Source organism: Tetrao urogallus (genome assembly GCF_951394365.1).
Source record: "Tetrao urogallus genome assembly, chromosome: 4".
In the NCBI taxonomy this organism is placed as follows: domain Eukaryota; kingdom Metazoa; phylum Chordata; class Aves; order Galliformes; family Phasianidae; genus Tetrao; species Tetrao urogallus.
In genome coordinates, this window is record NC_136817.1 from 44,175,857 (window position 1) to 44,201,112 (window position 25,256).

The window sequence follows — 25,256 nt, forward strand, 5'->3', positions numbered from 1 at the left end:
GAAGTTTGTACTGCTACTGAAGGGTTTACTCCAAGAATAAAAAGCTTTCTGCAGAAGTAAGGAGTATAGGCTACCATTGCAAAGCCTCTTACAGGATTAGCGTCAAATTTCTTCTCTTTTTTTCCCCACTGCGTTATCTTCACTTGTTTCAGATAGCGTAAAGCACTCTGCCACCTTGCCAGGAAGTGTTGGCAGCAATAGTTATGTAGAATAGAATATTGTCAGAACAAAGACATTTTTAATGAGCTGCTTTTAGAAACCTCTGTGCTTCTGTCCTCATGTGGCTGGCGTTGTATGTTATAAGAACAGATAATTGAAATCGAAAATAAATTATTGTGCTGTTTCTTAAGTGACCAATTTCTGTTCAGGGGAATTCTGATATAGTCTGTATTTGAGAAATGGACAATTAATCGTGTAACTAGTTTTATTATATGCACTATGGATGGTAGTTTCAAATGTAGTTATTAATAAAATTCCACAATTTCTTCAATTTAACTTAGCTTAACAGAAATTTTAGTAGATTTCATGTACTCATTGGAAATTTTTTGTACAGATGACAAAGGCAATGAGAACAATATGACTAAGAAGGGATGGGCTGGGCATGTGTTGTTTGAGAGTTTAACCTTCTTCCCTTTTGCCAGTAATATTTACTGAGACTAATCTTGCACTTGCCTAATTTACGCCTTTCAGAACCAGAGATATTTAGAAAATATTTGCTTGTTCTTACCATCAATTTTTGCATCAAACTTAGGTAGAAAGTTATAGAGACTTTAGAAGTCTTCCTATCTAGTAACTTGAAGCTGTACTTTCAGATAACACTTTTTCTGTTTTATTTTGAGATAATATGTATTAAAAGAAAAAAAAAAGTTTTAATTGTAATACTATGGTGATGTTCTTCAATTTTAAAGCAAAGCAATTACTGTATAAAAATATTGGTATCTGCTTTTCAAACTACTACAGTTAATTAGTTATAAATTCAGAAGCAATGTTTAAAATAATTCAGTTCATAGAATGATGATTATCCACAATAATAATATCATAGTCAGCTTTTTGAGATCCCCCCGAGAGCTTTTATGAGTTGATTGTTCATAGTTCATGCTGGATTGTATAGAAGAAAACAGAACACTGGAGGAGAGACTGCAGTGCAGTGCTAATTTCACCACTTGAGCCTTCACTGACACATCTTTTCTTTATCCAAATTTCCATGTCAGACACCATTTAATTGAACTGCCCCTCTGCTGTCATCTATGATATTGCAGCATAAGCTAGCAGTATTCTCGTGATCCTAAAGATAAAAGCTAGAAATTATTTGGAAACAGTAATCAGGATCAGAAATATAATATAGGGAAATTTTTTTAGTATGCAAAATTGAATTTTGACTATGGTTTTTTTTTTGTGTTTTTTTTTTTTTTTTTTTTTTTTTTTTTCACTACAAGAGGAACTATTCCAAACATTTTTTATTTGGAGATTTGGTTCCTTGATGAAAGCGTAGATGAATTATAGGAAGTTGATCAAATTGGAGATTCTTTTCTGTTCCCACCATACTTGTATCATTTTGTTTTTGCTGCACTTAAAATGTTAATAATTCATATTGAGATGCTGTTGAGAATGTTCATGATTGACTCTTAATTACTGTCAAAGTTAAACTAGCTAAATAAACTTTGAAGACTAACATTAAGATGTTGTTATCCAAAGAGAACTGGTGAAGCTTTTACTTATTGATAAGACAAGTATAAAAAAGTGATAAAATATTGAAGAATCGTCTTCCTTTTTACTTGTTTATTTTTTATTTTGTTGTGTTGCTGCCAATTTTTTGCTGCCTCTAGAAGTTTCATGAATGTTCTCAGCATTTTTGCTTTGAAAGCCACAGCTCATTCCTAGGTTATACTAAGGTTTTTTCTGTTGATGCCCTAGCTGGTTCCACAAAATACAAAGAGAATTTGCTTAATCTTGTTAGCTTTAACAGTGAATAATTGGCTTGTTTCCCAGTTCGTTTACTGTAAAATTATTGTTTTTTTTTTTTTTTATCTTCAGTTGTCTCTTCTCCTTTTTTTAGTACTTCTTTCCATACAATCTTCCCTTGCATAACTACATTGATTGGATCATGTGAATATTCCTCACTGCTTTTTCAGTTTTGCCCTTGTCCATGGACATCAAATTACTTATAAAATCCAGTATGAATCACTTGTGGGGATCGAGCAGAACAGACTGCTTGAGGACATCTGCATGATGTTCTGTCTTTTTATAGCTGTTAGCTATCCTTTGAAACTAGTATCTTCAAAATTTTATCTTTCTTTTATGTTTGTAATTCTAAACCGTGAGGAGTTTTTGACTTCTTGCTGTGACTAATTTCCTTTAAATATTCTGTTCTTGTGAACTTACTGACTAATTACATCTGAGTACTCCAGCTAATCAGTGCTTCATCTTTGCCAGTTTTCCGTTCTGCTGACCCTACCTTCTTGCAGTGTGCAGCTGCACATTGGCTATTCATAAAACTGGTTCAATGTGGTTCCAGAGGTTTCCTCCCTTTTTTACAGCTGTGCTTGCTAGTACCTCACAAGACTTAGTGGAGTAGTTGCTGGATACTGCTTCAGTATCTCTTCAGTTTTTAGAAAAGAAAAATAACTTATTTTGTTTCATTACTGTCAGTCTTTTCTTTATCAAGCTATACTGAGTTGTAGTCTTTTCATGCCAGGGAGAACACACTCTATGTGGAATGAGTCTCATTTAATCTTCATTCAGTTTCAGGATAGTCAGTAAAAATCTCTACCTGTGTTACTGTTTCAAAAAACTGCCTGCCTCTCTGTCTTTTAGCAAAGCCATGTGCATTTTTATGTTTCATATTCTGTCCTCGTGTCTCTAGTTTCAGAGCTACACAATCTTATGCTTCTCTGAAAGCATCAATTGCAGCGAATGGAAATAAAAGTGTTTCTTTTTTTCTGGAGCAAGACTTAACTCCATAGAATTACATTCCCTGGAATCTTTCCACGTATTGTGTCAAGCATGAAGTGGACATGTGTGTGGAAGGTTTTGTCATATATTATACCAATAAATCATCAGTTTTCCTTATTCTGTATTCTTCATGTGTATGTAACAAGCTTTTTTTTTTTTTTTTTCTGCCCCTCTCCCCTCACTTCCCCCTTATACCTGTTTATTTCAGTGGCCTTTATAGAGTTAAGAATCTCTAATTTGCCTTGACTTCTCTGCTGCCTCTCAGTTTTTATCTAGATATTTCCTTTATGCCTTGAATTTTGCCCATGCAGTTGTTGGAAAATATGGAATTAAATCAGTGAATTTAATTGGCCAATAATTCACCTTCAGAAAGCAACTGTTTCTTGTTCAGAGCACTTTAGGGGTATAGCTGATTAAATTTGAATAGCCAAGGGAAGGAAAAAGGTCAGAAGTGCCAAATGTCAAGATAGGTATAAAATTGAATGTAATGTGAATTTTTGGCCTTGTTCCCTTCTGCTCATGTCTTCATACTATTTCTTCATCTTTTTGTTAAGTATATCAGAATTTATGGATGTATAAACCATACTTAATGCTGTGTTGAACAATACAAATTTAATACATGGATATTCTTACTGACTTAATTGAAAATACCATGTACTTCATTAATCTGTCTTCAGGGTTGCTGATAGTTGATGTTAAGCAAAGACTAAGGATATAAGATTATGGAAAATATGCTGGATATTGGTCTTGTTTTTCTGACAAATTCAGCACAGCATTTCACTATTTAGAAATCACAGAATAGTGGGGGAAGTATGATTCTGTTCGTTTCAGATTATTTATTCTTTCTAACATGCTGTGAACTTCATTGAGCAATGAATATTACAGTTAAATGTGTTAAATACAGAACAGCCATAAACGTTCCTACTAAATGATAGTGGTAATAGAACCAGCTCATTTGCATCCATTTTTGTGAAGTGATGATTTTATTGGAGGACAGTATTCAAGATGGAAACAGTTATTGTCCTTACAGAGACAATTATTCCAATAAACTGTTTAGTGAGGACTGCCATCGTAGGGAGAAAATTGCATACCTCAGCTGCTGTCCTGTCTGTGGCTGTAATGAAATCTCTGTGGTAATCTAATTCCATTGACTTAGCAAAAAAATAAAAGGAATTTTAATTGACAACATAAAGCAAAGCAAATTGTCACTATAGACACGCTGAATGAAGTCTTGTTGATGCTGATGTCATTTTTTTTTTTTTTTTTTTTTTTTTCCTGGACAAGAAGACAACAGATTCTTGTGAATTATTAAGCTTTAAAAGTAATCAGCTGAATTTATATATAGATCTATGGTGAAGATCTGTTTTATCTGAATGTTCATTTCTTTAGATTTTTTTATCAAGAGCTGAGGGATTTCCAGTTATTTTGCTTAAGGAGCATGATTTGAGAGTTTTGACTGGAAGTCTACCTCCATTTTTGAATATGCCTGGACCAAAGATTTATGGTTGAACAAATAAGCATCAAGCTCAAAAAGAACAATCTTCATGTCCCTTGGATTTGGCATCACTTCCTTGCAGAACTAATCATGACATCCCAGGTAGTTAATCTGGAAGTAAACTTTTTCTGATGTAAGCTGAAGAGTTGCGGTATTGATATGGATGTGGAATTGACTTAGTCAATATAAAATATGAAACATAAAATATTTTGAATAAAGTTAGAGTAACTTAACTGGAAGATGTACGTAATGCAGAGACTTTCTCGGTGATCAGTACATGATGAGAAACTGTAGGACTAAGGTGTTTTTTAAAGAGGTGGTGTGTATCTGCATCTCAAGTGGAAGTATTATGAATAGAAGATAGAACATGAGCCAGCAATATGCCATTGTCCCAAAGAAGACTAATGGTATTCTGGACTGTATTAGGCAAAGTATTGGCAGTTGAGAGAGAGATGATCCTTCCCCTGAGGGAAGTCTCAGCTGAGGGAGACTACTCCTGGAATGCTGGTCATATGCTCTGGGGCTCCTTAATACAGGGATGACCTGGAATTACTGGACAGACTTCAATGAAGGGCCATGAAGAGGATGATAGGCTCCTATCATCTGAGGAATGACTGAGAGAGCTGAGGAATGACTCAGAGAGCTCCTCTGAGGAATGACTCAGAGAGCTGAGACTGTTTATCTTGTAATAGAGAAGGCTTGGGGGAGATCCTGTCCATATATGTGAAACCTGAAAACTGCAAAGTTGACCAAATGAAGTTCTTTTCAGTGGTGCCCAATGAGAGAACAAGGTACAGAAGGCACAAACTGAAACATGGAAGGTTCCCTTTGAACAACAGGAAATACTTTTTGACTTTAATGGTAACTGACCAATGGAATAGGTTACCGAGATATGTTGTAACATTCATCTTTTGGGTTATTTAAAGGTTTTTGGACATGATGGGTGTACCTCCAGATGGACCATTCTAACTTCAACTGTTCTGTTGTTCTGGGACATAATCTATTATGGTTTTCAGGAAGATCACACTCTTTAAATCCTTCTGAGTTGTTGTAAAAGTTGTTTGTAATTGATCCTGATGAACAAGAACAAAGAAATACAAAACAAAAGAAACAGTAACACTGTTACAAAAATTACACATACAAAATTGTCTATCAGGATAATAAGGATTTACAATATTATATTTTGTTAGTGATGTGTACAAAACTGATGTGACTGTTATCATATGGAGCCAGCCATTCATGTCTCACATGGACCATTTATATCTTGGTCACTTGCTGACATACTTTTGGATGCCTTCAGGATCTCCTGAGTATCTGATAGATTTTGCAAATCTTTTTAAAGGAAGTTGCTCTCTCCTTCCAATATTTAGCTCCCTAGGAGTGCAGGTGTACTGCCTTGTCAGTCTATTCACAATTTTTAGTATGATCCCCACTAACCACAATGATTATCATCCTGTTTTTTGTAGACTTTTTTTTTTTAAGATATCAATTGTAGCATACCAAAGTCTTGTAGAAGAAACATATTAGCTTCTTCAGCATGTTCTGAGAGTGATAGAAAGAGCTCTCTATAGATCTTAAGAGATTTAGAAAGCTTTACAAGGAAATCCATTCTACCGTTTGTAAAGACTTCTTCAGAAATTCAAGATGCTTTCTTATCACCTTCTTATTTACTGTTATAACCTTATTGGTTACATCTGACTATTTTAGTGTTAGAGTTGGGTGTACACATACTAAGTATTTGTATATTTCTGTTTAATAAATGTTACAGTACATTTTTCACTATATATGGTCAACTTCCAGATGAAATCTGTAAAGAAAACAATGAAGTAATATTTCAATTGTAATCTTAGTTACTGTCTCATATGTGTAGAATGGAAACAATGAATGACAGGCTGTAGTGTAACAAAAAGGGAGAGGTGGACACATCATGAATTGGTGATCTTATGCTATGTCACTGTCAGGATGAGTGGGAAGAACCAGCTGGTTCTGATAAATTTGTCTTTATGATGTCCTGAGTTGTGGCTGATTAAGCAACCTCCTTTTGGTACCTTTTTTTCCTCTCTCTACTCTGATGTGTAGATTTTTCCCTTCTAACTCTGCTATACTTTTTTTTTTTTTCTTCTCTTTATTTGTATGTTATTTGATTGCTAATACATTCCTTACAACAGAGTAACATGACTTGATCCAGTCATAGTCGTACTGTATTTGTATATTTTAGAGTTCCTGTAAAAAGTTTTCATCGTGTCCACGAATTAAGAAAATAACGCAGAGAATTAATCAGTAGTGGAGTTACTTCAAACCAGTCATATGACTGGCTACAATTACAGTAATTGAGGTAACAAAATTCATACTGGTTTTTAACCTTTTTACTCCATGGTATGAGTATTAAGTTTTTGAAATGTAGCTAAATAATTGGTATGATATTTTTTGAGATACAAAAACTATTTTTAGTAATTTTAGTTTTAATAAACAATTTCAATTTATAATAGATGTATTAAATAATTCCTAGAGACGCACTTCTTGATATGGTATATGCTTGGTAATTCCTGTTTAAAAATATAATAAAAATTTGATTTCTCAAAAGAATAAAAATGTAAGAGATGTCATGCTTTATTTTTGTTTAAAATGTAAATATAGCAAATAAAACATGCTGGAATTCCTAATGTCGAATGTTCTAAAAATGTTGTAAGCTCTATAGAAAGGACAAAAGAAAGGAAGAGGGAATAATTTTATCAGTCATCCAACATATTTGTCAGTGTCTGGTGACATTTTGTCTCCTGTTTTATTGGGAGTTTATCAAATGGATAAATTCCACTGCTTTCAATAAAAGCAGTCTTCACTGAAAATTTCAAACTAGTTGTGATCATTGTACTGATGTTTCAAACATTCAGTATCATTGTTAATTCAGTTCTACACTCTTGGGAATGCAGACAGGCTTTTTAAAACACTTTTTTTAACCTGCCACTGAATAATTCTTTTTTCAAAGATAGGAATATAAAGGCTTGTTTAATAGGAAGGACTGCCAAGTGAATTCTATTAACTGACACTAGCAGAAAATCTGGGTCAGATTAGAGAACTTTCTGTCTCTTAAGCAATCCAAATTACAGCATTTGCTTTGGGGTTTGTGGGACTCTTGAGACATTCAATTTAGGCTTATCAGAAAACTAAAGGGAAATAGGGAACATGAACTAGAAGAATTAACTTTAGACCTGCTCTGTTTGTAGTGCCCTCAAATTTATATTGCTTCAAACAACGACAATAAAAACAACAAAACAAGACACAGAAAGCGATGCCAAATTGAATGGAATGGTAGTGGAATGTGTTGCCTTTGCTTCGGCAACCTCTGATTAATGTCCCGTCGTGAAGTGCTCAGACAGCCCCAGCCAAATCACACGCTTTTATGACACCAATGTGGTGAGCGGCAAATGGCACTTATTGCAAGCAACACACTCTTCTTATAGTTGTCCCTTATATCACAGTGCTACCAATCACCCTTGCTACGGTTATCTGTGCCCAATAGACGTGTGGCATGTCTTGTCTTGCCATGTCTCATCATGGTTTCTCACGAGTCAAGGAGCCCCCGCAGAGCCTGATGACTGTTACAGCCCCCCTTTCACGTATTCGCTAGCCACGCAAGGGGGCCCACACAGACTACGCCTGGTTACGCCTGGTGACCTTGACAGCCCCCGCTTTACGTATTTCGTTGACTACATCTCTAACTTGCGTATTTTGTTAACTACAGGAATGAGTGTTAAATAATTCAGTCCTTCAGTATTTTTTACAGATTTAACTTTGTCCATAGGAACATTTTTTCCTCTCCCTCCTCAGCTTGTACTCACGTGTTCAATAATGCTGACAGATCTTGTTAGTAAAGAGCTTTACTTGCTTGAAAAGCAAATTTGAAATAGGAATCCCAGAGTATGAAAGAAGAATGCTTGTTTCAGTTCTGAAAAACATTATCATGCTTGCAAATCATTTATTAACAGCTTTTTCTTTCCACCTACCTTCCCTCATTCTCACAGAAACGCGAGTCTTTTATTAGATTGTCTGATTTACAAACAGGCATAAGTTATATGAACATTTGTAAATGCTCTCTAATAACCTCTGCTGTTTCTGTTGACTGTTTGACACTCCATTTCTACAGTTTAAGATTGTTCTCTCTAAATGTGTCTTTTACTTCTCCTCCTTTGTATTTTTCACTTCATGAGCAAACTGACAAAAAAAACAGCTTTCAACACTTTTGTATTCTTGAGTGACTTTTTCAAAAATTCAGGATGAACGGAATCCATTTTGGAGTATGTGTTGAGCTGATTTGAGAGCTAGAAATTCTTTTTTGACCTCAAAAAAGAAAAAAATGATATAGCTTTATTCTCAGATAATTAACAAGCCACAGGTGTAATTAATTCCCCCATCACTAAGAGCAAGTACTGGACTTTTTTTGTGTGTTAGACTAAAAAATTTGTAATTAAGAACAATAATCCTTTTTTTTCTTTCCTTAGTTTTGAATCTGTTTTTTTTTTTCAGGCATTAGAAAAGAAATGTTGACTATTAAGACAAATCTGTGTTTGTCTAGAGAATTATTTGCAAAGTGTAATCATGTTCTAAATGTTTTTATTAAGACTTGTTAAGTAGTTGTTATCCTAACTTCAACAATTATACCAACAATCTCATTGTCTAGTTTATTTGCTCCTTATCTTCTCTGTGTATTTTGCTGGTCTTTTTTTTTTTTTTTTCTTTGAAAGATTGCCTCTGTAAGACATAATGTCATAATAACTTTCCCAAAAAGTAAAACAAAGTTTGAAAATGTAAAATAGATCTTCTGTGTTCACTAATTATTTTCATCTAAGGTATCTATTCCAGTAGCATGTGGTGGCCCCAAAATGTCAATAGCCAAGATCATCAGCATGACTGTAATTTAGGTTTCACATCATATGATCAATCAGTTTTTTTGTTTGTTGTGATACTGAAAAAGATCAAAAAACATGGGAGTAGCTGAAAATGATAATTAAAAGTTGCTAAATATTCAGCTGTGATGTGATTAAATAGTTTACAGAGCTGCGATCATTTCTTTTGCATTGTTTTTGATACTTATTCAGGGCAGTATAAGAATTTATTTAATTTCTTACTGAAATATGTATCTCATGTATATTAATTGAATTTGAATTCTTAATAGTTATGATACCACTGGAATTATTTTTTTATTTTATATCATATGCATCTAGACTGCTCAAGCAATATGTGCACCTTCAATTTACAAGCTTAAAGTAGTAAAAATTGAGGAGCACTTAAACTGTTTTTGTTTATTTGAGAGCCTCTTGTGTCAATTAATATTGTCAGTGTTCATTTTGTATCTACTGTATTTTGCCTTTATAAATATCATTAAATACATGTGAATCTATCTATCTATAAATAAATTATATATGTAATGCATCGATCAGAATTCTAGGCTTTTTTTGTGTGAACAGTTTTTTATATTCTTGTCATATTGCACAGTTTAACAAGGTTCATGCAGTTCATTTTTTAAAGTACTGAAGTAACATATTTGCTCTTCTAGTGTTTCGGAAATTCACCAAAAGAAAGTTGATGATTAGAAAGAAAAAAGGTTAAGAAAGTGTAACATGGTTTCTTATTAAATGCTTTAAACATTTGTGCTGTGAAGAACATGTAGTATTAAGATTTAAGTTGTTTGTAAGCAGTTATTGCTTGTTGTTTTGTTAGAAGACCCTAGGCTCACCAAAAAAAAGCCCTACAAAAAAAAACAAAAAGCAAAGGCAGAAGTTGTTGGTATCTGTATTTTCTGTATCTTAAAAGAAAATTAAAGCTTAGTAGCTTTTCTTTTTCCTCCTTTTGTAAAATATTGTATATACAATGGCATACTTCTTAAAAAACATGCATAACATATGTAAGCATATATGATAGTATTAGTTATTACATTTATTTATTGATTACTATGAAAGAGTGATAATTTAAACATTTCTGGAAATAGAATTTTCTTTTACGAGTGCCCCATGATTTATTTCTACAAAACAATTTTTTTCTGAATGACCTCAAGAAGAACATTGAAATGGTCTTCAGAAGTAGATTATAAGACATGAAATACTTAAGTATTTTTTACAATTTTGGGGCATAAGTAGTGAAAAACACCAGATTTTTACTAAGTACTTAGTTAATATTTATATGGCTTATTCCAGATTAAGGCATCCCTTCCGTTCCTGTAGAAATTGATTGCTGTATGTTCTCAGATAATCTTCATGTAATAAAATCTGTAAAATATAGGGCTCTCATTGTTACTTATCTTTTTTTTTTTTTTTTTGTTTTTTTTTTTTTTTTCCAGATGACACGAGAGCAGTATATTTTAGCAACACAACAGAACAGCCTTGCAAGGACTGAAAATCCTCAATTTTACCCAGTAGGGATTTATGGATGGCGAAAGAGGTGCTTATACTTCTTTGTACTTCTGCTGTTGGTTACCATGATTGTTAACTTAGCAATGACAATATGGATTTTGAAGGTCATGAATTTCACAGTGGTAAGTATCACAGTGACTTTATGTATCCTATTTCTTCTAGTAATAAATTGTAGTCTCAATTATCTTTCTCGTATTATGCACAAATCCTGAATTTTTGGTTTAGAAATGGCACGTACTACTTATGCTTACACTTTTTGTATATATTCTGATATAAGTGCAGCTTTGCCCTATTTTAGACACTGGAACAGGTTGCTCAGAGAAACTGAGGATGTTCTGTCCCTAAAGGTATTTTAGGCCAAATTGAATGGAGTCCTGAGCAACCTAGTGGGTAACAACCCTGCCCATGGCAGGGAGGTTGGGACAAGATTATTTTTAAAAGGTTTCTTATAACCCAAGCCATGCTATGTGTCTTTGATACTCTGATTCTACAATATGTTAACTGTATCCTCAGAAAATATACCTGGATATTATGTTTTTCCATGAAAAAGTGTATGTTGGCTGACCTAATTTCTATTGGTTTCTTGCCACCACAGAGAGTGATCAATAGGTGTTTGTTCTGTCTGTCCTGTATGATATATTTTTTCTGAAGGGGAAAATGAGTTAGTTGAGTTCAACTTGGGATCATGCTTTCAGTTTAAGTCATTACTATTTTTCGAATTTACTGGTCTGGTGAACTCTGTTCACCTAGAATATAGAAAACCAGTTTCGATGTCGGTTAGATCAGGTTGGTGGGTATAAAAGTCAAAGGGTTTTATGAGATGTTGTCTATCTGGAAGATATTACAACTATGAAATTTTATAGTGTTTGTACTTCAAATGTATATCGATCTGATAAAATGTCAGTGTTTGCTGAGACTGTTATCTGCCCAGCTGTTCCCAAAGCTTTACTCAAAGACGGTAGATATGTTCACTGACTGTGATGCAGTCTCTTTTGGTATGTCAGAAGATTAAAATGGCAATTTTGCTACAATCAGTGTATTTTTTCTTTCTCAATTTTGACTATCAGCAGCAACCTTTTGATTTAGTCAGTGGTATTTTTAATTACTAGGGTCACACCACACTTCAGTTCTCTATTGATTTCCAGGAAATAAAAAAAAAACTGGCAAAAACCAGACTTAAATACATCTGATCTACACCTGATAATGCTCTGTAATTCAAAGGATTACATGAGATCGTTGCCTGGTGAGACTATTACACAAATACATTGCTACTACTGAATTTCTAACAGTGGATAAGTACACTGTGTTCATATTTTGACAACTATATGACTTCAATATTCATGAACTGAAGAACTTGATAGAAGCTTTTGTTTATTTCTTCTAGCATAATATGCTTGCAAAACATGATATTTTCATATGCTTTTGCTATCATATAAGAAGGGTGATTAGGTTGACTGTTTACTTCAGCAAAACAGTCTGATATTTATCCAGAGGCGAATTAACCTTAGAAAATTAAAAATGTTAAGATGTTTTAAAACAAGTGCAGCGGTTTTCTTTGTGCAGATTACTTTCCAATAAAACATTTGGAGCTGCTTCCATACCTGAGAAATGTTTGACCTTTCACACTACAAAGATTACAGAAGAATCTGGGGAGACCTCCTTATGGCCTTCCAGTACTTGGAGGGAATATATAAACAGGTGGGACTATGACTGTTTACGAGGGTGGATAGTGATAGGACAAGGAGGAATGGTCTTAAATTGAGACAAGGGAGGTTTAGATTAGATATCAGGAGGAAGTTTTTCACACAGAGAGTGGTGATGTACTGGAACGGGTTGCCCAAGGAGGTTGTGGATGCCCCATCCCTGGAGGCATTCAAGGCCAGGCTGGATGTGGCTCTGGGCAGCCTGGTCTGGTGCTTGGTGACCCTGCACATAGCAGGGGGTTTGAAACTAGATGATCATTGTGGTCCTTTCGATCCAGGCTGTTCCGTGATAGAAGACAATGTAGCACTATTCAGATTAATGATCAAGCAGTTTCTTAAAAGTAAAACTGACAAGAGATTTAGAAATATATATATATTTTTTTCTGCGCCTCAAAGTTTTTACACAGCTAAAATTCTGTAGTGAATCACTGAATCAGTGCAGGAATCTAGTCCAAGGAACAACAGAATTGTTTCAGTTCTTCTGTGTACTGCTCTGTGTATCGAAGACCTAACTTCAGTAGCTTGAGAGATGCATGTGTCTCTAAAAATAATTATGCAGACACTGAGTTACAGTTTAAAATGTTATGCAGTTAACTACAGAATTCTGTATTTTGTGAGTATGTATAACAAGAGAAAAATCACAAAATTTATGTGCATCTTTAAGACTCCTGAGTTTGTTACAAATGCAGATAAATACTATGCCACTGCCTAGAATGAATTAATTTTTAACCCTGCAATTAGAAAATATATATTAACTTTTCCCCTTTATTATAGTCATACAAATGTAAGTAGTTCTGAAAACTGAATTGGAACAGATCACTTCTTTCGTATAAAAACAAAAATAAATTACATATGCTTGAGAACACTGATTGTTTTGGAATAGCATATACCTTTTAACTATCTTAGAAGTGAAAATTTTTATCTATGCTTGTTTTGAACAATCTGAAAAAAATATTCCCATAGAGTTTTATAATTAAGAGTAACAGAACCCTTTTCCTTCCTTCCTTCCTTCCTTCCTTCCTTCCTTCCTTCCTTCCTTCCTTCCTTCCTTCCTTCCTTCCTTCCTTCCTTCCTTCCTTCCTTCCTTCCTCCCTTCCTCCCTTCCTCCCTTCCTCCCTTCCTCCCTTCCTCCCTTCCTCCCTTCCTCCCTTCCTCCCTTCCTCCCTTCCTCCCTTCCTCCCTTCCTCCCTTCCTCCCTTCCTCCCTTCCTCCCTTCCTCCCTTCCTCCCTTCCTCCCTTCCTCCCTTCCTCCCTTCCTCCCTTCCTCCCTTCCTCCCTTCCTCCCTTCCTCCCTTCCTCCCTTCCTCCCTTCCTTCCATTTTCACATCAAAACATTTCCTGGCTTTGTTTAACAAAATACATTGCTGTAGAACTAATCAGATTTTGCTTTCCAACTTTATATATATTCATAGAATGATTTGCAGTTAAACTATTCCAGAAAACAGAATATGTAATATAGATATGCAGTTTATGAAATAAAAATGAATGTTCAAACTTTATATTGCATATCTTATAATGTACGTATTTACTAAGGAATTGTTTAAAATATTGTAATTGAATTTCATTACAATAAGTTATTTAATATTATAAAGCTATAGATAATAACTGTATGTAAATGATATCACTCAAAGCCAAAAGAACATCTGTCAGTATTTGCTTCAGCTTGTGTGAATAACTTTTCTTCAGATCCTGCGGTTAGTTTTTGATCATTTTGTTAGTTTTCCATTGAAAGCTACCTATATTCTTCTCCTGGTACGTAATGGACTGGTTAGTATTCAGATTATGTCTCCATATGGGTTAAAGAATTGATTGATATAAGGTGGCTAACATAATCAGTAAAATCTTTACCCTTATGTCTACAAATATGCACACTTGAGCACTTCTTGGAAATTTCTGTCAAGTCTGAAGGAATTATATTAATTAGCCACAAGCATTCTGAGAGTAAAATAACTCTGTTTATTAAATTAATTTCATGTATTTAAATTATACTATAACTTTGAAATGCACATATATTTCTTCCACTCGCATGTGTATATCGAGATAGATGCAAGCTAAGATATGTTGCTATTATATCTCAGCAGTGATAGCAGATCTGAAGTACAGCTTGGAACCACTTGAAAGGGAAAATACTTTTGTTAAACTGTTTAAGAGGCACTAAAGAGGAATCTACCCATGAGAAAATAATTGTTGAACTTTGACATTTTGATATTATTTTAAATTCTTTACTGTTTTAGCATCAACCAATACTGAGCTTTTTATAAAAATAATAGTAGTGTACTCCTTGAAGGGATCATGAAAAGCCAGGGCATGGTTTGTCACTGATGGATGACAATTGCACTAGTGTCAATGTGTTAGCTGCTGACTTTCTATTTTTAACTGTTTATCGGAAGCTACTGGCCAGTTGGTGCAATTTAAGCCTTTCTGAATTCAATTTGTAGATTTTTCAGTAGAGGAATCTTGTGAATACACCAGTGTTGCTTGTAAAAGTTATTTAAAATTACACTTTAAAAGAGGAAATTCAAAGAATACTCTTCTTCTGTGAAGTGACATTGTGAAGTGACTTGGGGCAACCAGCATCATAACTTGAGTCCTCTTTTTGACTGTGGAAAGTATTTAATACCAGTGCATTAATATGTTTTCAGATACACACAAAATTGTCATTTGATATTGGTGTTTACTTGATATTACATTATTTCATTGCATATTACGTTATGTTGATGTTGGGCTTTGTTGAATTTGAAAAAAGTGTGATTAGTAGGAATCCCTGCTGTTGTTGGTTTATGACAGCGGTGTATATGTTAGAAAATACTAGTAACAAATTATTTACAGGTTTTGGTTGTATAACTAGTATACCTAGTTTCTTGTGTCTTCATATTCTGCATTCCTGCTAGAAATAATGTATGAAAAGATTTGTTTGTTGTGTTACGCATCTAAGAATGCAGTTGTACTGTTCAGGTATTTTCTATTGCTGTAGTTACTTGCAATGTTGTAGTCAATTTTGTCTGGTCTCATGGCATGCGATTTCTGATACATGATAAACAACCCTCTTTCTTATTGTACTGAGTGAATTATTTTTACAATCAGGAATGAGTCAACTCACTATTTAGTTTGAAACAGAAATTATTTCTTATATAAACTTTGAACTTCTATTCAGCTTCAAACATAACCAGAACATGAGCAGCTTTGGACTTCCTGGCTAGAATTCATGTACTTCAGGCTCCCAGTTGAACATACTCTGCTTGTTGACTGCCAAGATCTGGCTCTGTATTTTGGCAGCAGCTAAGTTGCATGATGGTTGAATGCTTGCCCTAAGATACACAGCCAGTCAAGCCTTCCTTTTATATAGTTGCAAGTGTAACACTGCAGATACATGCAACTATTAAATAATCTCTGCATCATTACAGTTTGCCTCTATATTCCTCCAGGATTTTGTCTCTTAAAGTGAGACAACTACCATTTAATATTTTTACTTCCTTTTCTAGATCTTACAGAGGAAAATACAAATTCCATTCTAACCTATCAGTTCTAGTATAGTGTAGATTTAATTTGCTGTACAAAAACTAATGTGCAGAATCCTAAATAATTTCTGTAAATCTTTTCTGTTATCTCCTTGCTTTTTTATTTATTTATTTTTTTTCCATGAAAGGGAAGACATCAAATCTTTGAACCCACAGTCAAAGGCAACTAGGTAGCTAATCTGAAATCAAATATATGTCTATTATTTTTAGTGCACACGCATGACAACAGATTCCACAAATAGACGAATATCACATGTATTGGTTAGATATTTTACAGTACAAGGTATCTTATGCAAACACATCTTCCTTTAAAAATTAAGAGAGTATTGTCTAAAAAAATACTGTTCAACTATACTTCTTAGCAACTGTGAATTGTTTTCTTTTTACTTGCAGATTATGGAGGTTTTTGTTTGTTTGTTTGGTGTATGGTTGCAGCTTTTAAATATTTTATTTTATTCCTGAGATGTACAATTCAGTGTTTGCTGTTACAAATTATCTCTGAATAAGAAAATGTGGATTTTTCATTTTTATATTTGTTTAGTCATGCAGATTTACGGCAGAATATTAGTAAAATTCCCTACAGATAAGTGGGACTAAATACTTTGCACTCTACTTAATCCTGTAAAAATTGGATTTTTTTTTTTTTTTTTTAAAAAGGAATTTTAATGTGGCTGTATTTACAGCTTTGGAAAGTCATGCTGTAGTATCTAAAACTTGAATGCTTGGGGAAAATCGCCTATAGATGATGTTTATTTTGCAGATAAGAACAAAAAGTTATTTGCCTGTACAAGGTCACTGTTTTTTTTGTTTGTCTCATTGCTTCAGACTTGTTTCATGGAAGCAATAGAATTTATGAATTGTGCAAGAGGCATAGATCTGTAACATGACTCTTCACCCTAGTTGAGCCATCCAGTATGTCAAAGAAATATTGTCTTATGTTTCAAAAAGAAAATACAAAAAAAAAAAGTGATTTGGCTTCAATATCTTTTACCATTTGCTACAGTGATTCTGATATCATTTAAAGTAACATTCATGCAACTCCTTTTGAGAGTTTTATTGTTTGAAGTGAATGCTTAGTGTTACTATAAAGAGTATAAAATAGGGCAACATCAACTTCCAGCTTTGTGATAGGTTAAGTGAGAATAAATATTTTATTTATTATTTTATATTCTTTTATTTATATTGATATTCAGTTGTGGAGGTTTACCTTCTATTAAATAATAATAATGTGTTTTAGCTGAGTGTACAGTGTTTAGTAGACAGCAATTCACTGAATAAACAGGTCAACAAGTATATCAGGAAACTTTACCAAATATTTTCTTTCACGAAAATGGAATTAACTTCATTTCCATTACTGGCTTTTATTGGTGTTCTTGTGAAATCTGGTATGACATAAAAGCATCTATCTTCAAGAAAAGGTAATTTTAAATTCTTAAAAGTTTATCAAAGAAAGCAGACTTAGATCAGCACAATTTTATTGCTTGAATAGCAGATAATTTGTAGAGGACTATTGATGTAAATTCATTTTTAACATTAAGGAAAAGAAAAAACATTAAATTTGTGTATTAGAGTTCAGAAGCATTAATAACACAAACTCAGTAGATGAAAAGGGAAAAAGCCTAATGAATCAGTGGTTGTCTTTGTTACAAATAGGGCAAATAAAGCAGTCTAAATGAATTTTATAGTTCTGGGAAAGCAATAATGCTTTGTTATTTAGCAGTAATTAGAGAGATATAAAATCACTTGTGCAAGCTTTAGTTACTTAAAGACAGCAAAAATCTTTATGAATAATGAAACGTCATGGTATCTTCTTTCCCTTCTATTTTTATGATTTGTATGGTTATGCAGTATGGTAATAAATTACAGAATGTGTCTGGAATGCTATATTCATTTGTACACAACTGCCATCCTAAAATCAATAGAAAGATGTGTACAAGAGTAGCCTGGCTCATGTCACTGTGATCAAAATTAAACCTAGCACATATGCAAGTTATAATAAATAAGAAATAGGAAGACGAGAAAGAATAGGATATACATTTATGTATCTTATGTGTCGAGTATTTTCTCATTAGTCAGAATATTCAATGTGAAGTTTGAGTCTCAGGTAGATTTAATTGAAGAAATTAAATGTTTTAAGCAGAATTCATGCAGAAGTACCAACTTTTTATCAGAACTGTGAATAATGTATTTGTGTGGTCTTCAATGAGCCAATAGAAAAACGGTCTCTGAGAGCCACTCCTAGAAAAAATATGTTCTTATGAATTATGATTATCTTCCATGTCTGTAGCAGATAAATTTTAACATACTAGTAATGAGTAATCTGTGGGAGGTTTTATAATCCTTCCATAGAAGTTTGTGTGCATGCATTAGCAGGGAAACTTCAAGTATTCAGTGCATTCTTTTTATATGATTTATGGATTTAAATATCTATTGAAATATTTAAGTATGCTAGAAGTGCATGAAATATCTAGAAACCATTCATTAGTTGATCCTTTATTACTTTGTCCAATTAATGAAAGGCTATAAATTTTATATTAATTTAGAAATGCATTTGGGCTCTGTTAGGATCTTTCAGAATGTGATGGTGACATAAAGTAAAAACAATTGCTAGATGTCTGAATGATTTTAGAAATTTTTATTACGTGTAATAAAACTGTCTCTCACCTTAACTACACATTTTTACTGTAAAAATTACAGTAAAAAAAGAAAAAGGTCTTTAACAGGGACTGGATTCAGTCTCATAGCAATGTGGAGAAAAAGAGAGGGGAATGCAATTTGAGTCTTGAAAATGAACAGAAGAAGATGGAGAAACGGGAAAGAGAAAAGAAAACTATCTAAATGAAGTTGATAGTTTCTAGACCTTGACCTGAGGCTTATCAGGTGGATGTAGAATAACTGGTGAGACAAAACACAGGTTGATGGATTAACGCAAAATTATTGAAGCTGGCTGTCCTATGTTTTCCTGAGAAAACGCATACGTGAATTTAGGAACAGAGGTTGATCAATATGAGACATCTGATTTTCTTATGCAAGATGACCCCTGGCATTCTATGTGAGATCAAAGGATTTCTGAAGTTTATGTCAGCAAGAACAGAAGACACATAAGTTGATGGCTCAAAGCAGGCGTGGGTCTGGCATTTCGACATGTCTCAGCTCATCACAGGTTTGAAATAAAATCTAAGGGTCAGTAGAGAGCACCTGATCTGCCAAGTGATCTATAATTTTGCTCACTTTAAGGTATGTTGTATAGTCTGTAGTAACTTATCGTTCTCTGTATTTGATTATACGCTGTAGAAACTATTATTGCAACTTTTATCATTGATAATTCATTTCAACCAAACAAATTGTAATGCATATTTTAGGAAGGAATATACTGAAATAAATTGCTGGAATTAATTTTTTTTTTTTTTTTTTTTTTTTTTTTACATAAGAAAAATAACGGTTCATCCAAGTGAAGATTCAACTTTCATTTGGGAAATGAATAATTGTTTTCTCTGTCCAAATGATTTACATACTAGTATTCAACATTTAACTTTTTAGATACAATTATTCATCTAAACCTTGTGTGTTTTAGGATCTGGTATTATGAGGCATTTGACTATAGCTACTTTATCATGTGAGCTTTTGCTACAGATATGGAGGAAGAGATTTAAGACAGTAGAGAATGGTTCAAAATACCTGTTTCTTCCTTGATTACATATTTATCTCATTTTATGTAAGAGAAATGCGACATCTTTTCTGACAACAGCCAATAGTGCATGTGTGCACATGGAAATAATGAAAAACAGGGCAATCCTACAGTAGTGCTTCCCTAGTGATCTTCATGTTACCGGTCAGTAGGTTCAGAAATTCTGAGAGAAAGGTAATCTTAAGAAGTTGTAGTTAGAGATGGGATTTAGAGAGTAAGACCATATCCCACAGTGAAGTTAAAAAGCAGAAAAATCTGTCTCTAGTCCCTTCCTTCACAAAATCTAACACTTTTGGATCTTGAATTGTCAGGAAAAAAGATATAACAGGAAAAGGGAAAAATAGCATGCATAGAGAAATTGTGTAATTTGTGTAGTGGCAGACAAATAAAACAGGTTAACAACAGAGACAACACAGGTTGCCTCTGTGTTCCTCCTTCACCCCCCACTAATCTCTAGAAAAACCTTCAAGTCAATGTGAATACCAAAGTTTATGCTTCAGTGAAGGTTTCAGCTGGCTTGTAAATGTGATGATGGCTTTCTTCTTTGAAACGATTTTAAGATTATCATATCAAAGTAAGAGTCTTCAAAATGAATGCAAATCATCAATGTTCAAATTCTACCCACGTTTATAAAATCCCAAATTATGAGATTGAGGCTTTATTCACACACTTGGAAGAATCAGTACTGAACTCCAATTCTGGAATACTGTTTCCAGTATTTTAAAAGAAAGAGCCTGAAAAAATTGCCTAGGATAGTGTGTTTCATTTCAGTTTTGTAAAGTTAAATCTAAGATCTTCAGAGTATTTCTGATCATCACAAGCTACTCCTGCTAAGTAGCAAAGACTTGTTGATTTCGGCAACCTTGTTACTTTAACGTGGGCAGTATGGTTATATTTGATGGCAGTACTCTGGGATACCAGTTTTCCTTTCCAATAGAAATGGCATGAAATAGTGGCTTATTTATACTGCTTAAATCTTCTGCCAGAATTTCTACAATTTTAAATTAAGAGGGTAAACAAACCATGTAGTAAGCATACCACAGACATAGTTGTCACGTGAAAAAAAAAAACAGATAATTTATATTTATTAATTTCCCATTATGAATGGGGAAAAAAAACAACTAAGATATAATATAAAACAACATGTCAAGTAGCACAGAATGTAATGAAATATTAGCGGTTACAACAAATTCCCTTAAAAGTTACCGGCAAAAAAGAAACCAAAATAACGAACATTGATGCTGGACAATTCTATACAGGATCTATTTATTAAAAAATAAAAAAATAAAAAAAATCAGTGTACTCTTTCCCCCTCTAAGGGAAAAACTTGCATATGCTGGTAGGTGGTGGTGAAATAGAGAAAGCCATTTGAGTTGTAGAATAACTGCTATACTCCCAGTGATTTATTCATACAGTGCATTATGTTATTCAAGGACATACAGTATTTATTATGCTATAAAGCATCACAGAAAAGAAACAGCAGGAGTTGCCAGCAAAACTGTGTTGCAGTGACGTTCCAGTTAATATTATGAGCTAGATGGAAAGGATCACTTGGGATGCCAATCTCGTTAGCCACAGCAGCAACCTGGGATACAATACAAGCCAGAAAGCAGGCCAACCAGGAGAGCAGGAACTTTTGAGAAGCAAATGAGGTGGTAGTTGAAGCTTAGGCCAGCAGCTTTTGATTTTATTTTTGTGTTCCCATGTGAATGACAGTATGTAAATAGACCAAAGCAATGTTTTTTTCTGTGGGAAATATTTTGCTTGGGCTTTTTGCTTAAGCCAGTCATGTATTAAGCAAGCAGAGAAAATCTGTGAAATGGAGAAAGTCTTCAATTTATAAAGTGACTGAAATATTTTATGTGTTCTTATATAGAGCGTGTGCTTGCTAAGTCCATATTTGCAATATTGGTTCCCGTGGGGGGGAGAGATTCTTATCATAGAGGGAATATATTTTTCTGTAACTGTGGAACTGAAAGTCCACTTCAAAGGAATGATCACAACAAGGGTTCTGTGAAAATAAAGGGATCATATGAATATTTCAAGTAAATGTTTCAGTGACAGCTCTTTAATACGTTTGAAGCATCTTTTTAGAGAATCCTTTTATATGCTTAAAGATGAGGAAAACTCCAGTCACAGCTCACTCCTCACTTAGCACGAGCTCACTTAGTGTCATAAGCAAGACACAGGCCACAGGATACCAGAAATTAGTGGGAATTACTATTAAAAAAAAAGTCGTGCCCAGATTTGGACTAACTATGCATTTTTCCCATAAGAATATAAAAACTGGAATAATGTTGGTGAACTGCCTCAGAATCAGAAGTTTAGGCCAGAAAGGTGAGATGGCAACACAAGGTTTTGTGATTTGGCCAAAAGACATCTATGACAGTGGTGCTGGAATAACAAGAGGTGGTTATTTCTTGGATTGATTTCTTGAAAAGCAGATTGATAAAATTTCAACATGGGTAGAGAATTCACAGCAGTGATTTCACAGTTGAGGTTTCATTTTTTAACATAATAAGCTGCTAGTTTTTATAGCTTCTCTGCCTTTTGCACTTACTATATATTTTCTTAGGGACAGTGTTCCTAAACATTTATGACTCTTGAGTTGTCAGTCAACATTCAGTGAAGAGCTGCTACTCTATATACTGTATTTGTCATATGAAAGATTAATTAGTGGGTAGATGATGTTTTCAATTTCATTTCAGTAAAACTAAGGGTGATTATGAGAAATTGCAAATGAATTAAACACACTAGAGATTGTAATATCACAACTGTACGTAAATTTTCACATGAATAATTGTAATTTAATAACAGTGACAGAACTCGTGTTTTTTTTATTATTATTTTTTTTTATTATTTGAGATATAACCTGTAAAGCATACATTACAAGTGAGTCAATAAACACGTTTGCTGAAAGTATTTTCAGAATAAGTAAAATGTACTAAGAAAAAAGAGAAAAGATTATGCAACAGATTAACGCAGTCTGAATAGGATAAACCTAATAGAATTACCTGACTGTTTTGCTTGAAATGATCTGTAGGAATGCATTAGGGCCAAAGAAGCATTTGTTTTGAATTGGGAAAAAATTGTTTTCAGTAAGTGATTGTTACTTTTTTCAAGGGATTTGGTCAACTTTTTTGCCCCCATGTTTTGTTTGTTTGTTTGTTTACTCTTCTTAAGACAAATATAAATAGATAAATATTTTATTTACACTGAGAGATTTAGAAAAGGGAAGGCTAATTAGGTATCAAAAAGGGTGACAAATGATAGCAAATACGCTGTTTTATATAAAATCCAAGGCTGTAAATAGAATAGGATGACACAAAAGGCTAATTACTCTTCAGTTTTAATTTTGTATCAAAGGTGACTGATTTCATGGTTGCCAATTTAATTATTATTCTTTTTATGTGTACTGAATATTTGTTGTAAAACTGTTTTCTCATGATAGCTTCTGAATTGCTATAATCTATAGTTTACTGTGAAATCTTTATTTTTATTTTGGCATTGCTCTTGTACCTAATTGCATCAATATTGTAACATTATTGCAAACTTGAGGAAATATAATCATGACTTGGACCTTTGTATTAGCAACAGGAATATTATAGGGGGACATTGTGGGTGTTGGATGGTATTTTGGATTCATGGCCTTTCATATCTTGTCCTGTCTTCTGTATCATGGAACCTATGATGATGTCTTGTACTCCTGGACATCTGAAATAGTGATAAATGCTTGCTCTCAGCACCTTGGATATTTTGTTTGTTTTCTTTTGTTTTCTGTTTTCCAAATCTCCAATGTAAGTTATTTCAAGACTTTTTCTCTCACATTGTTACAGATTAATGAAAACTGAATGAATCAATTTCAGGATTCCAGGTGTTGAGACTCTTGGAAATAGAAAGAAAGGTCCTTGCATGGTAGGATTTTCTAGGAGATGGCAGGCCTTGCTTACTGGTAAAAAGGTGTCTGATATATCAAGTATATATTTACTACCACTGTGATAAAGTTGAACAGAGATTCAGTTATGCCCTTTAGAAAACTGAGATGTGTAGAGGAGCTGTATGCCAAGAAAGACTTAGATTCTCATAGATTCATAACAGGTTCACTGCTTTGGAATAATTTAGGCTGGAGGGCACCTTAAAGAGTTGTTTGATCTGCCTTCACCAAATCTAGGCAAAGTTTTGGAGACTTAATTTGTGTTATCTATCCAGTTTTCATTGTAGTCTTGAGATTGCAAAGCACTGTTGCAGCCCTTTGAGAGTCATATGTGTGCTGTCCTTTCTGAACCAGACTAATCAATTCTGTCTGTGATGTGTCCATACAACATGATCTGGTTGATCACTTTTGACCTTTGTTGACACTTTCTGGATGTGAGAAGAAGGTAATTGCAGCCTTCCAGGAAATACTGAAATTACTACTAAGTAAGCCTGTACAATTAATTGCCAGTTATGCTGCACATAACTGCACCAGAAGAAAGTGGGTAAAACTTGAGTGTAAATAGAGACAGATTCTAACCTGAAGAAATGAAGTCTGCAAAACTTTTCAACAGACTTCGCAATGATCATAATAGGAATAATATGCATCCTTAAGAAAGGACTATGGTCCTTCTCTTTGTGATATTTCTGACAGCATTTTGTTAATGGAAATAGTTTTGTTTTGTTTTTTTTACACGGGTCTGTCTGGGATTTGAGAACATTCAAAATCAAGAGATTTGTGTAGCTGTCAGTTCTGCTGGTGCCCTCCTCGTTGTGATCAAATTGATTTCCAGACACTGGAAGTGTAAGTTATCTTTGTCAATAAATTACTTGGTTTAAAATTTACTAAAGTTTCCTGTCATGGAATAAATGATCTTGGTGATTAAAAGACAATGAAAAGAAAATATATTATGAATCAGGCAAAGCTGTTCTTAATTCATATCACTCCATATATCCTGTTCATGTGCTTTTTTTTCTTTATGTTGAAATGAAACAATGACAGGCACTTTTGGTTGCTTAATCTCCAATATGTTCTTTAGAAAATATGTTATGACATACCTTTTCCTTAAGCTGTCAGTTTGCTGAAGATCATTTATAAAATATTTGTTTTTTCCTAATGGAAGAGAGTTTTCAGTAAGGAAAGTACACTTTCCCATTAGGCAGGAAGTATCACAGAATCATTAAGGTTGGAAAAGACCTCTAAGATCATCTAGTCCATCCATCCACCTACCTCCAACATTGAACAATAAACCATGTCCCTAACTATTACATCTTTTCCTTACCACTGTTTTCTTCTTTTCTATTTCAGTCTTCAGTTCTGTGAAAGTGGTCAAGCACAGTTTTACTAGAGAAGTGATTGATGCCCCAAACTTGTTAGCATTCAAGAGACGTTTGGGCAATGTCCTCAATGATTTAACTTTGTGTTAGTTGTGAAGTAGTCAGGTAGTTGGACTTGATAATTTTTGTAGGTCTCTCCCAGCTGAATTATTTTCTTCTGTAGAGTCTGACAGAGTCCTTGAC

At 33.8% G+C, this 25,256-nt stretch overlaps 1 protein-coding gene across 3 annotated transcripts in view; it reads left to right on the forward strand.

The window, feature by feature from the left end:
• SGCZ (sarcoglycan zeta) overlaps nt 1–25,256 on the forward strand; it is a gene marked incomplete at both ends in the record, with an annotated part of 334,730 nt that overhangs the window by 176,341 nt on the left and 133,133 nt on the right. For all 3 annotated transcript variants that reach the window (XM_079534835.1, XM_079534837.1, XM_079534836.1), the window contains one exon: nt 10,782–10,976. In XM_079534835.1, coding sequence (XP_079390961.1) covers nt 10,782–10,976 — 195 coding nt within the window. The remainder of the gene's footprint in view (nt 1–10,781; nt 10,977–25,256) is intronic.